The following is a 15,311-nucleotide window of genomic DNA, read 5'->3' as shown; positions in this document are numbered from 1 at the left end:
AAAAATGCTCATAGGTAATCTCGCTTTAAAATTAAAATATTGTAAAACAACCAAATTGCAAAGTGTTTACTTTAACGCAAAAATCTTACAGCACAATAGGTATTGGTTTTGCATTTTTTCTGAACGCGAATTTTCCATGTTACGCTCGATGGGTCTGAGAGAGAAAACAAATAGTGAGCTGACATTATTTTAATAAAAAAAGACATCACGAAAATATTCAGACCATCATTCAGTATAAGAGATTTTAGGTTTATTTTTAGTCGTAAAAAATCAATTATATCTATGACCTGCACTAAAAGTGTTGCAGAATTTATATTCGTTTCGATGACTTTGTTCAGATGTTCGTAAAATTTGGATTTCATTTTTAAAACATGTACACAAAGTAACGAAGTATATAGTGTCGTTTACCAGTACAAAAACTCTATTGGTTAGTCGAAAATATCAATTATATTGTTCATTTGTATTGTTGACCGTAAAATTTCAATTTAATCCATTATACATTTTTGTATAACCACAAAATTGGTAAATTAATAAGGAGGGGGACTTTCAGCTCTTATTGAATAAATGATGTACCGAGGAGTAGTTTTTTATTAGCATAGGGGCGCCTTTTAAGTAAATCCTGCCCTGCGTATAAATAAATATATTATATCAATCGAAATAACCGACACCTGCAAATTCCTATGGATGTATTGATCTCCAAAGCGTTAGGCAACCCCTAATAGTTCAATATTTTGGTGCCGTAATCGTTAATTGTACACACGTCCATTTTTTAGTTATAAATTATAACTTATAAGTTATACTTGTTTCGATTGTAGACGTACTTTTGTCAACAAAAGACGGCGGTGCAATAGCAGTATATCTATTTAGCCAGGGCACACGATGGCTGTAGATTCGTGTATTTTTGACCTTCAAGTGTCGAGTCACTGTACATAACTATTGCTGTACCTGATGTATAGATGCTATTGGAAACCCTCGAGGCTACAATTATGCGTATATGGTAGGTATATGTATAGTATACACATACACTATCCACGATATACATAAATATAATACTTACGCCGTGATATTATATTAATACGTATCAGTGTACCACTGCGCTGTTATATGATACGTGTTTATATATAGTATATATGTGTACGTTGTATACTGACAAATTTAAAGTATATTCACCATCATTGCCCATGTTGGGCAAGGGCGGATCCAGCATGTATATTTACGGTCGGGGCGCTTTATGAGAAAAATTATATAATATAGATATAGCCCCCCCCCCACAAGAAAAAACAATATGATAAAAATTTATGTTTGTTAATATGTATTATTTTTTTCTAACGGGGGAGGCACTTGCACCCAGTGTCCCCCCCCTCCCTGGATCCGCCCTTGATGTTGGGTTTAAATTGAAATTTGTTCTGTACGTACAGATTTTGTACTGCAACGGTGTAACGACTAATGAGCAACGACACTGATATTTACCTATGTATTATTAAAGGTACTTGGTAATATCACGTGTATCTGTCATCTGTGTCACACACCGACACCGCTGTTGTTATATCATGGTTGTCGTGGAGAGGAAAAAAGATAGAAATAAATAAAAACATAAATATTCACAGTACAAATATATGCGTCGTTTACAGCGCGCGCACCTTATGTATTATTATTGTTGTTTTTTTAAAACCAAAAAAAATATATATATACATACACAAAATAATAGGTATGATGATGATAATAATAATAATAATAATAATAATAATAATAATAATAATAATAATATTATAATATTTGGCGAGCACGCAAAACAATCGTGCGCACCTGCCGTAAACAATCATACACGTCGTTAAAGTCGCCAGCTCGTTGCAAGGCAGATTATACTATATAGTATAGCATTATAAAGTAAATATACATAATATACGTGTTTATTGAATGTTAATAATTAACACATTTACGCAAAATTGTTCACGCGGCTCTGCTAATAATATTTGTATGTACATTCATGTATATAGGTATGTTTGAAATGTACAATTTATGATATAAAAAAATAAAATAAAGTATAAAATGTAAATAATATATGAATTCGATTAACACAATAATCGTAATCGTAACAAGATTTACAATGTAATTATTACAAAATGTTTTTATCGTACACTTTTGTTCACTTATACATAAAACGTGTATTATACTATATTCACGCGTAACAATAAATAGGATTAAGTATACATACATTATTGTAAGATAAATAAAATAAAATAATACGAATTAACAATATACCTAACTTACAACGAACTTACGCTCGTACGATAAGAGACGTACATTCATCGTGGTCGTAATATTGTACGCAGGTACGTCGTTTACAATAATGCACGTACAATATTCGCGACGACGACTACTGCAGAGCTTTGGCAAGTCGTATTTGAAACGTACCGCGCGTTCGTGTTATGTGCCTAATAGTATGTACAACTAACAGTTTGAGAAATAAAACGAATAGTATTATGCGAGAACACGCGATTGATTACACGTGTCATATTTTGTGCTCGAGCCGACGATAATTGGATCACTGGGCTCGCCTATATAATATACATATTTTCCCCTTAACCCATACCATATTATCATACATTACACGTTTACAGCAGATACATCGGTCCCGCGTATAATAGCTGTAATAGTGGTGTATAATATTATAATAGTATATTACCTACATATACAGTCTCATATACTATTATTACCACGGCCGCGGCACGTATCCGCGAAAACATAGTATACGGCTGCAGCAACTACTTGGTTTTTACAATTTTTTATTTAATTTCGCGTTGCACAAACATACCGTACATACGGACTACAGTAAAATGTATAATTATATTATAGGTATATATACATATTAATCGCGAAAATACGATAGTAAGATAATTACATTACGATTATTACTACTATACTATACACTATATATATATATATATATATATACGACTACTACCTGCTAGTTACAGACCCTACGTATAAACACGATAATATGGTCGTCGTCGTCGTCGTCGCCGCCGCCGCCGCCGTCGGTTTACCGTGTAATTACAAGAAGTTTCGATTAGCGCGAGCTAACCTAATAGCAGAGATACCACTGCCTACTAGGTATAATAATTTTCGAAAAAAAAAAAAAAATGAAAACGTATATGATATACGATTTGTACGCACAACGGTCGAATTTTACCGACTTTTCCCCGGTCAGGCTACTGTAGCGCTCACGTCGCACCACGTTGCCCATCATAATAGACCGGTCCCGTGAATTTATAGAGATATGATTCGAGATATCCGAGGGTGTCGGTGATAATAATTGCGTTAGGTCACTAGACGACCGCCCCGTGTCTGGGCTCGCGACGCGTAACGTCGGAAAAACAGGCCTATGTGATAACGGGTTGCGTGGTACGTGTGTACGATAGTATACGTTAGGTCACGATAAGTCGACCCACATATTAACGTCGTTCTGTTTTCACGCGTTATCGTTGTCCGTGTGTAAATTGATTGATAACAAAAATGTTTCTTTTAATTAGTCACGCGCGCGCACACACGCGCATGTATTATATAATATATACGCACTGTGCCCATATAAATAAGAAATTATAATATAATATTAAATGTCCGGTACGCACGGCCTATGTGCACGCGGCGATAACGATTAACACAGTGCACCCGCTCGAAATGTATTTCTCTGTTTTCCGAAATTCCATCGGGAAATGATTGATGGCGAAACGACGATCGCGGTACAGCAATACAGATTTTCTACGAAGAGCGTGCCCCACAATATATAATACGATTTACTCGACCGCCGACGTCACACGGCAGCTTGTGCACATAGTGGATTCGTGTGGGCGGTGAGGGTTTTTTAAAAGCAGATGGGATTCGTTTATGGTTTTTAATTCGATTTCGTTTTCGATTCGTTTTGCGCCGCCGCGCTCGCTTTTGAGCAACGTCACGTTCGGTTCGTTAAAATACCAATTACCTGTCTCGTCGTCATTACATTATATTATTATGTTTCGGGAAAACGCGCGTTGTTATTAGTATATATATATATATATATCGTTATCATTGTATACCCCGTGCGTGTACGGCCGGGTATATTATATATTATTATATCGCGTAGAACGCCGTCGTCGTCGCGGTCCTCGTCGAGTGGCTTTATTATCGATCTGTCGACGACGAAGACGACGGCGACGACTGCTGCGGGCGGCAGAAACCGTCCGTCGGCGGCCCGTCGTACGGGTTGTGCCACCGTTATGACCGCGCCGCCGGGGAGGGGAGACGGGATGCGCAGCGGACGGGGCCGATTTCTCCGCCTCCCGATTCATCGTCGTAACACGGAACGAAAGAAATGAAAAACCGACCTAATCGTTATTAGATTTAATTATTTTATACGGGAGCGATTCGTGTATAATACTCTCCGGACGCGGGTAATAATAATATTATCGTCGCATCATACGACCGCGTATACCTATTATTACATGTGTTATTGGCTGATGATGGCCACCGCCGGCGGCCCGTACCAGAACGGTATAAAAATTATATTGTAATAAAAATATGATGAAAATACGTCGACGGCCCGCAGTAGCACATACCTACTTATACACAGTCGCTGTAAATTATATAGCCGCGTACTTGCGCACACGCACACACACTTCGAAACGGAAATATATACGCGGTACGCCATGTCCGCGGAATTAAACCTTAAAAATATGTATGCGATGTAACTGACAACTGCGGGTGAACACCGTCGGCAAAGACTGTTTTCCACTGTTATAAGCATTCAGCCGTACGCCGGCAGACACTTGTAGGATTGAATATAATATATTAAACATTTTTTTTATTTCTATTACGTATAAATGACGTGCATATTGTAAAGTTAAATTCGAAAACGCGAAACGACGCGGCACCGACGTCACATGTGTACCGCGGAAAGTACACGCGGCCATCGGAGACGGGCGACAGCTGACGGGGAGGTGTTTGGTGGGGGTGGGGGAGAGCGATTAAGACGAGGTGGACGACGAGAGCGACGACGACGAAGAACAGCGGCCGCCGTTGGTGGTCGCCGCGTCGTCGCCGGCGTTGCTACCGCCGCGCAAGCGGATCTCGTCCCGGTGACGTCTGGCCTTCATGCGGAGCGCCGCGATGCTGGACGACCGGCGGTTCAGTTCGGCGGCCGCGGCTGCGGCCAGCGGGTCCGCCGGGGACGCGTCGCCGCCGTCCGACCCGGCCGGGCTGCTCCTGTCGCTGCAGCTCCGACTGCCGCCTCCGCGGACCACGGCGGCCGGCGGTGAAGTGGTCGACGTGTCGGACCGCGCGGGCGGCGGCGGTACGGCGAGCAGACCCGGTGGCGGTGGCGGGGGTGGCGGGTGCAGTATGGCCGACGGCGTCGGCTGCGCCAGCGAAAGCGGTGGCGACCGAGCGCCGCCACCGCCGACACCGGCGGACGGTCGCATCGCGGCCGCGGCCATGGCCATGTTGGCCAGCAGACTGTTGAAGTGTTGTTGCTGCTGTTGCTGTTGGTGGTGATGTTGGTATCCCTGGCCGCCGACGCCACCGCGGAGGTGTTGATGATAAGCGGCGGCGTAGGGATGGTGGTGGTGGTGGTGGTGGAGATGGTGCGGAGACGGCACGGCCGGCGGCGCGGCCTGCACCGGCGCCGGATGGTAGAGCGTCGGCTGCAGCGGAATTGTGGGCGGCGGCGGCGATGAGTTGCTGTTCGGTGCGGGCGGAGTGGTCGGGGCGCTGTCGTTTCCGGGCGGCGATCTCTGCTGTAGCTGAGACGGATAACCGCGGAAGGTGGCTGCAGCCGCTGCGACGGCGGCCGCGGCCGCGGCGGCCCCGTTGCTACGTTGGTGCTGTTGCTGTTGCTGGAGTTGCAGTTCCATGGCGGCCGCGGCGACGGTCGACAGGGCTTGCGAGGTCGGCGGCAGTGGCGACGATCTGCCCGCCGCACCGTTGCCCGAGTGATGGTGCTGGTGGTGGTGGCCGCGCAACGCGGCGGCCATGGCAGCCGCGGCCTGCAACTGCTGCTGGTGATGGTGATGATGATGGTGGCCGGCGTGCAGTAAATGGTGACTGCCCAGACCGATGTTGCCCATTCCCAACGGGCCACCGCCGCCCAAGCCCATGCCGCCTGTCATCATGAACGGCGGGTTGGCCGGCAGCGGACTGAGCGCGGCCCCGGACGGGCTGTGGCGGCCGGCCGACATGGAATTGGGCACGCCCAAGTACGGGTTGCCGCCGCCGCCGCCGCTGTACGGGTGAGCCTGTGGACCGACTTTCTCCTGTTTGCGCCATTTCGCCCGTCGGTTTTGGAACCATACCTGCAACACGGCGTGGAAAACATTTTAGAAAACCGTATAGAAATATATCGTGTTAATCTACTCGTTGGCTTAAAAAAAATATGTATGTTTTTAAATAATTTCTGACTGATACGTCACACTGCGTGTATATTATTCATATACAAGAAGTTATAATTCTAACGCACTTCATAGACATTTTATACTTGTGTTTAAAGGTCATTAATTGAAAAATGAGTTTGTTTTGCAAGCATTTGAAAATATTTATGTCGCTAAACTATTAATAATATACCACAATTTTATTAATTGATGCATTATAAGAGATAATAGGGGATGCTGTTGTTTGCTGTTTAATCATCTAGCATAATATATTACGATATAAATAAAAAAAAAAAACAAATCTCCATGAAAAATGAACGCGTTCCGCGTTAAACGGTTGTTCGCTCTTAGCGTCACGCGGTATCAGAGGCGTATTTAAAGGAGGGGCGTATACCGTAAAAGCTCTTGATCCACCATTTGTTATATTTGTACGTGTACAATTATAATAAATCCGCGATTTATTCTATTTCGCCTCACCACTAATACCAAAACTATTTATTTTGTGATAAACCTTTTTTGTAGCCATATAAATCGATATTTTGTAATTGCAGATGATTGTGACTAAATTATTAATATTCTGTTAATGTCATCTTCCACACTCCATTATGTATTTTTAATTTCACTTCTACATATCATCAGTATATTAATACGCGTCTATACAGTCATACCTATACAAGAATCCGAATCGCACTGGCTCTCAATTCAATTCATCTCACTTTAACCCACGCGCAACATGTAAATACATAGAATTTTTTGTCGTTATAGCTATAATATTATTATATTATTGTCAAACTTGAGGTAAGAATATTGTCCAGTGTAAATTATTGCAGATATTTTAATTTGAAATCGCGTCATGGACGTTTTAAAACTGTAATATTTTACATAGTTGCATACTTGCATAAAATACTTATAAATTTACAAGATATCGATAAAATCCTAAAAGATCATTCTGTTTTCAAGGCGATTACATTCTTACCACATAAAGTCATAACGTATAGCTTATAAGTCGATTAATTCTTTTGTATGTATCGCATAGCAACAACACAAAAACAAAATTGGATCTGTTGAACGCGAATTCACTGCAGTCATGTTTCAGCGCGCGGATCAGAGAGAGAAAACAATAAAATGGCGCGCCGACATCCTCTCTATACAGTCTATATTTTATAATGTATATAAACATACACACTACACAAGATACCTATAATATAATAACGCGCATTATCGTCGTCGCCGCGTTGTTAATTAAACCGGCGCGTGGAAATCTCACGCTTATTAACAACGCGCGTACCTAATAATGACGATGATAATAATAATAATAATAATATTAAATATATAATATTCAATATACCATAGGCGTACAGGTTGGGTATAATAATGCGTAACACAGAAAATCGTCGCATCATCGCCTGTTATGTAATATAACGGTGGTGGTACACAGCAGCAGCACGGCAATACACCACGTCTAATCTAATCTAATCTAATATAGGAACACGTAAGGTTAGATGATGCGTATATATACCTATATATATATATATATATATTTATTATGATATCAATTTTGTATTGTCTCGGCGGAAAAAAAATGTGCGCGTACACCACTCATGCACACAGGAGCGCTGTTGACTACAACACACATAGACATGTTATAATATATATATATATATTTATATTTATTGATATCATCGTTACGCCGGGTTAACCGCGGCGATATGTAATAACAATAATAATATAATAAATAACATTAATACAAAATATCGGCCGGCGCGGTGTGAGAATGTAGAAAAAAAAATTAAAAAAATAGATAAAAACGCCCAGTCATCGGTAACCAATTTAAACGAGGCCTCTCCAGCGCGGTGCAGTAGGTATGTATAATATAATAATAATACCCAACATTATAATAACGTAATATATATTATAAATCGTATTAACGTATCGCAATGACGACGACGACGACGACGACGACGATAATACATTATGAAATGCGCGTGCGTGTGTTAAAAACCGTGGAAAGATTTATAATAATAATATAATACATACACGATACACACATACATACACTCACACTAGCGATATGTGTCGAGTACTATATTACATTATAACAATATAACACGGTATATTAAAAAATATAAAAAAATTTAATGCGGTGTGTTAAAAAAAAAATAATAATAATGATACGAGGTGTACGATATTTATAATATGACGTATAGGCGGTACGCGTTATTATTATTTATTATAATATAATATCGTGATGTGTCGTCAATGGACAATGGACTGCGGCGGCCATATTATATTATTATATTGTAAGACTCACGTGTGTGAGATGAATTCGCGAACGAGTACCGTTTAACGCGCGTTATACATACACGTACGCGATAATAAAATGCCAACACAATATTATAATAATATCTACGGTTGTTTAGGCGCGACGACGCGGTTTTTGTGCTGCCGTTCGCGCTAGTGTACTATAGTATGATGATGATGATGATGATGATAATAATATATTGGCCGAATAATAGAGCATAATGTTGTGACGATAATGTGTATATAACATGTGTGAAAATTTTCACACAGACACATCACGCGCGCGTCATATAAATATTTCGTCCGTATAATTAAATAGATGACCGCGATGTTTTTTGATATATACAATTTGTACGCCAAATTGAGAGAGAGAGAGAGAGAGAGAGAGAGAGTGTCCGCTGAAGGAGGCTCGACGACGGATATCATTATACAGTGATATTTGCACGTGTTACGATTTTGTTGAATTTAGATGATAAACAAATTGTATATACGCGCGCGATATTTCTGTATAAGCGTTTTCCCGGAGGAATTCAGGATCGTCGTATTCGGACGACGTGTCATCAGAACCGGTCGAGGAGTTTATGAGGATATACTATATTACTATTATTATATGGCGATGGATGTGCATAGATTATTTTTATATTGCAAATAAATAATAAATGTCAAACGGTCAGAAGCCATAAAACGGCCAAAAGCTAATTAGTAAAATTAAAAACAAGTCGCTCTCGCTCACCAAAAAACCAACACAAATATAGTATATTATTTGACAGGGTCGCCGAGTACAGGGGGCTCGGGGAGCTGCAACCCCCCATGAGCTCAATAAGGTGGAGCTCAGTCCCCTAAAATTGAAATTGCTAATACTATTAAAATGTTATAATATACAAAACAACAAATAACTATATTTTAGTAATTGTTTAACGATTAGTTTAGTATTGTTTATGAATGTTTAGTAATTATTTAGGTAAAACTGTACACGTGTTTATAAAATAGTGAGCCCCCATTGAGGCCCATGACATTTATAAAACCTGGCGCCTCTGTTATTTGACACAAATAGGGGTATACGTAGTCTTCTCAAATCAGTTTTTTAAATCAATTCCTCACATTGAGTATGCGGTTTTTATATTCATAATTTTTGTTTGAAATTTAGACAATAATATTATACAATACAATTATAATTATTAAAATATAAAATTTTAACACCCACCTAGGTAAGGTTAATGTAAATTTACACACTCAATGACAAAGGTGATTTCCTAATTAATTGTCATTGGTAAATATGTATATATATATTGGAGCCACTGCTAGTGATACAGAATAAACTACCGAAATACAACTATTCTTTGCGAAATACAATAAATAATAATAATAATATTGTGAATTGTTATATTTTTACCAAACCTATACAATATACTGTGGTATTGTGCATAATATTATATTGTGGTTGGAACCTTGGAAGTAGCGAATTTATTTCATGATTTAGATGTAAAACCGTGACTACAAAATAATGAAACCTAAATAAGCAAATTAATTTAATTTAAATTTAAAAAAAAAATTTTATTTCAGATTCATAAATTTATTATTTATTACATTTTGAGTAGGTACATACTCGGATAATTCATTTTATTATTATTTTTTTTTTTAATAAAACATGCAGTTATTCAAAAATCTACTTCTACGCAAAATTTATGGCAACGAGTTCAAATATCCCAAAGAATTAAAATCTAATCATTTTAGTAATTTTGTCAAACATGTTTTTATACGTTAATCGTTAGAACAAATTATTTTATTTAACACAATGACATGTTGTGCAACCTTTTTAGTACCACGGCCCAAATTTACCTTGATAAATCTTTCGCGACCCACATTGTTTCACTTTTCAAAAAGTAGTTATAAAAAACAAAATTTGTATTATATAAATATGTATAAATTTGTAATATATATTTAGTATTTTATAGGTTTATAATCAATTTATTTTTATAAATGTACTTTTAATAATGAGGTGTATGCGAAATGTATGCTTGTTTTATGTTATGTTTAATAACAGCATTGACATCATAATTCAAAAAATTGTTCGCGATTCACACTTTGTGAAACGCTGGCATACGCTCTATCATATAATATGAGGGTGGCTTTGGTGAAATGCATAGAGAAACTATCGTAACATACGATAGTTTCATGTGACAATTCTCTTCCAGGTAAGTACATATATATAGAGAAAGAGAGAGATCATAATATGTAGGTAGACTGTACATAGATGATAAATGAGAATAATAAATATAATTTGTATTTCCAATCACAAAATACTTAAAATGTAATCGAAACAATCGAGACTTCAGAATATAGAATCTACGCAATTTGAAAGGCCTAATACAAATGTATATAATATTATAGTACCTACTATGCATAATATGGCTTACTCATTACGCTCGGTCACGATTAGTATATTATTATAGGCGCACTATATACTGCACCATCAGGTCTTACTTGCATAGTTGCATCGTGTACCACCGCATTACACAGTAATTTCTAATTATATGTAACCATCAGCTGTATAATATATATTAGGTATATACGATATATACATAGTACATATACAATACACTACACGAACATTTATTATATATTATGAAGTTGCAAATATTATAATACAATATTATAGGTAGAAAAATATAAAGACGTCTCTCTAGTGCGTGTAATGATGTATATGTATCATACTCGTATTTATACAAAACCTAACCGAGAGTATAACGCGATCAATTTCGATTCACGAGCATGTCCCATCATTCGTCTAACAATATAATAATAGATTGGAAAGCGCACATGGACGTCACTCTAAATATATTACATTATACTTTATATACACCAAGAACATTTTTAAGAATTCTCGGAAGTTTTCGGTTAATAATACGCCTTGTTCTGCGGGTGACTTGTTAAATTATGTATATATTATTTTACATGATGCGAAAACGGCTTCTCTCCCGCGAATGAGTCGTCATGTTCCATGAATGGGGCTATTATACGAAAATCGATTTCCCGTCGACAGTATATAAAATAATAATATATATATAACATAATATAATATGCTATTATAATATTTGATGATTTTTTTTTATAATTGCATTGGAATCAATGATAATAAACTAATAGGCAATTTATACGCCAGTACAGTATTATATAGGTACATAGACGATAGACATGCTGAACTGCTGTCAGTTGAAACGGCACTTATTGAGATTTCTCATGAAAAATGTTTTACAACGTGATCGTCCAATCTCGTCTACGACGAGTTTATGATCGAAAATACTGCGCTCCAGTATTTCAAAAAAACGAATCCTTCAGAATTCCATTTAGGATTTAGATATTGAAATTACATAACGTTGTAGGTATACATAATTTATTACTATTAGAGGTTTTACGATGTTGCTCAAAAAAGTATTCACAAGCAAAATATTAATATTGTTTTCTATGTTAAGAATCTTTACATTGTAATAATATATAATTGAAAATCAAAACGGGAAACCTTGATTTCAAATTTCAAATATATTATACAAACATTGCAAAATCGCACGTTTGCGCAAAACTTGGGAAGGCGTCAAAATATGGCGATAGTGAGTTGTGTATATATATAATATAACAAGATAGGTATACTATATATAGGTATTCCTACTCGAGAATGTAATACGTTAAGTATTAACACTGATCTACACGTTTGCGGTATGGATATGTTTTTAATTTATTTTCAAAATTAGTTTATATTGTACTTTACACTCGTATTATAGTTATTTCGGAAATGAGTAAATTGAATTATATGAATGTGGTATATCTACCTATATATATATATATATTACAAACATGGTTGAATGGTTGATTTTTCTGATTTCGATTACATAATATTCATCAAGGTCTATAATTTATAGATTATCTATGACCCCTTGAATGTGCACACATGCACATAATATTTTGTATGCGATGGTATAATGAAAGGTAAGAAGAATTATAGTGGGAAAAAAACCTATAATTTATGAACGAAATATAGATGTATTTTGAAGTATTTATGAAACCCCGAAGAAACCGAAGCAACTAAAAAAAATAATTTTAGGAGAAAATCAATGCCTACCTTCTGAAATTCGAAATTCAATACTCATTTTATATAAGTATTCATTAAAAGAGATTAAAGGAAAAATATTACGAAATCATATCAATTTAATAAAAATCTTATTTAGTTCACCGTAAAAATAAATAATTTCTGGTCTGTGGGCCAGATAAAGATCCACAGACCATATAATAATTAATGTACACTTTATGTTTACTTTTCCGTCGTCATTTTTTACTAAACTGCACTAAAATATTATCTAAATTATTATTATCATTTATCTCGTAGTGGAAAAGATGTTTTATATAGTAATTTAATTTGTAGATTATAAGAGGATACGATCCCGACTGTTTCTTCTACCAAAATGCAACTATATGACTGTAAGTCATGTACCTATCTTGTATTTCTAATGACAATTGTATTGACTATATCCTAGCAATCGCAAAAAAATCCTGAAAACATATGTAATGTTTTATCAAAATTAAAGAAGATACGCATAACGTATACGTTGTTTTTAACAATAATTTAATTTTTTAACGAGTTATGAGCATTTTAAATCGAAATATTTTATATACGTATAACACCGTAAAAACTGACACAGAATAATGTTCATAGGTACCTTAGAGTTCGATAATTTTTAATTCGGTCAATTCATTAAAATATTATAACAATATAACATCGATTCAAGCTGAACTCTGAACACAAATTTGCTATAAGTATTATGTGGGTGGCGGCGTCCTCGATGTGACAATTTTGAATTTATTATATACTTCCGTTGATTTTTTGTTTCATGACTAGTTACAATTAATATGTATATTGTGGATTTTTGTATTGAGGAAAATTTTTTTTATCGTTAGTGCTGTTGATACATATTTATCTGATAAGATTTATTTAGTAGATACATCTGTATCAATTATTATTAGATATAAAAATGGTTATAAGTTATAAGTTTATAACTAAATAATCAATCATTCGATTTCCGTGTAATTATATTATTATAATATTATTTCGTGAATAATGGACATGCGGTGACCAATTAATATTATGATTTATTATGTAGGACGTAGTTTCTGGCGATTTAAAATTTAAGTTTCATTGAGTATATCGTAATTGGTAATATAGGTATATTTGGTATTTATATTTAATAAATATACAACTTCTCGATGATTTCAAATTAAAATCATCAGTGTGATAACTAACAAGTTCTAGAAAACGTCTCATCAATTCAAACCACAATCAAACACTAATCTCCTTATCTATCAGCTATATGTATAGTTTACAAAGACCAAAACACTTCCGGAAAATGTATCTCAAACGAGCCGGCTTATGCAGTGACATACTTATATAGTATGTACAACTCAAATATAAATAACTTAAGCCAAGTGATGTAAGGATATGAGTATGACTTTGCAGAATCTTTTTACAAGTTATAGGTATGCCAAAGTTTTATTTTAAAATCATAAATTATAAATATTCAATAAATATATTTTCTAAAAAAAAGTAGTTATCGAAAATTATATTGAAAGGCAAGGAAATACAAAAAATTTTAAATGTTCATACAGTTGTCACGAGGTATTTATGCATACTTGCATAGTCATAGTCGTTATAGGATAATCATAGATATTATACTGTGTTGACGTGTTGTACGACTATTATTGAAAATCTTTTGCAAAGAGGAGATATTTTAAACCATATTTCCCTTGATTCGTTAAAACGAAATAAAATGATGTTTTCTGCGTTTACCGGCTATACTTTCAAGGAATACACGAACCTCGTGTATTAAAAATCTCCCATTGTAAATAAACCATTTTTCATTTTCGTAAGGCGCTATGGGATAAGCTTTAAATCAACTCATCCGTTAATGAGCTTAGGATCAACTTCTGACACACGCTCGCATATGCAACACGAGTCGGATACACATGCACCGAGTATTCTATACTGGTGTGTACACATTGTTAATATTCTTATAATAATAATAATAATAATAATAATAATAATAATATGTAAATAACGACGTCGGCCGCTCGTTATCTCGTTATTATTATTAAATATCCAGCGGCGGCTCGTTAGCGCTATATAAATGTTTTAATATCATTGACGACTGTACGATGCAATAATAATAATATTATATAGGATAATCCGTTTAATATACGACAACGCGCGCGTATAGAATATAAAACATTATAATAATAATAATATTATGTACCATAATATACTAAATGTAATATAGTCGCGACGGGACGCCGGCGATGTTGCCCCGCAGCCGCCGCCGGCTTTTCAATAATATATTATTATAATATAAATAATAATAAATACCGGCGCGCGGTCAATATACGTGCACACTATATTAACATAACGCTGTACTATACAGGGTGAATTTTTCGTTTTGCCGCGACGTACTTCGACGACATTTTGCTCTTAACTTTTAAAACGGCGTGTAAAATATCTGCGAAAAACCGTATAGAAGTATACAAATAAAATATAATGTATAAAGTGCATTACCACCACGCCCCCCC

The 15,311-nt window shown here is 36.3% G+C and overlaps 1 protein-coding gene across 1 annotated transcript in view; it reads right to left on the bottom strand.

The window, feature by feature from the left end:
- Window positions 1–1,802: 1,802 nt before the first annotated feature.
- The window catches only part of LOC113559780 (AF4/FMR2 family member 4-like), a 67,806-nt gene continuing 54,297 nt past the window's right edge, over window positions 1,803–15,311 (bottom strand). Inside the window, exon 4 of the mRNA XM_026965532.1 lies at window positions 1,803–6,326. Coding sequence (XP_026821333.1) covers window positions 5,004–6,326 — 1,323 coding nt within the window. The 3' untranslated portion in view covers window positions 1,803–5,003. The remainder of the gene's footprint in view (window positions 6,327–15,311) is intronic.

The sequence above is a fragment of the Rhopalosiphum maidis genome, chromosome 3 (assembly GCF_003676215.2).
Source record: "Rhopalosiphum maidis isolate BTI-1 chromosome 3, ASM367621v3, whole genome shotgun sequence".
Taxonomy (NCBI): domain Eukaryota; kingdom Metazoa; phylum Arthropoda; class Insecta; order Hemiptera; family Aphididae; genus Rhopalosiphum; species Rhopalosiphum maidis.
Note: the sequence above shows the minus strand (reverse complement) of the source record. Positions and strands in the feature narration are given on the sequence as shown.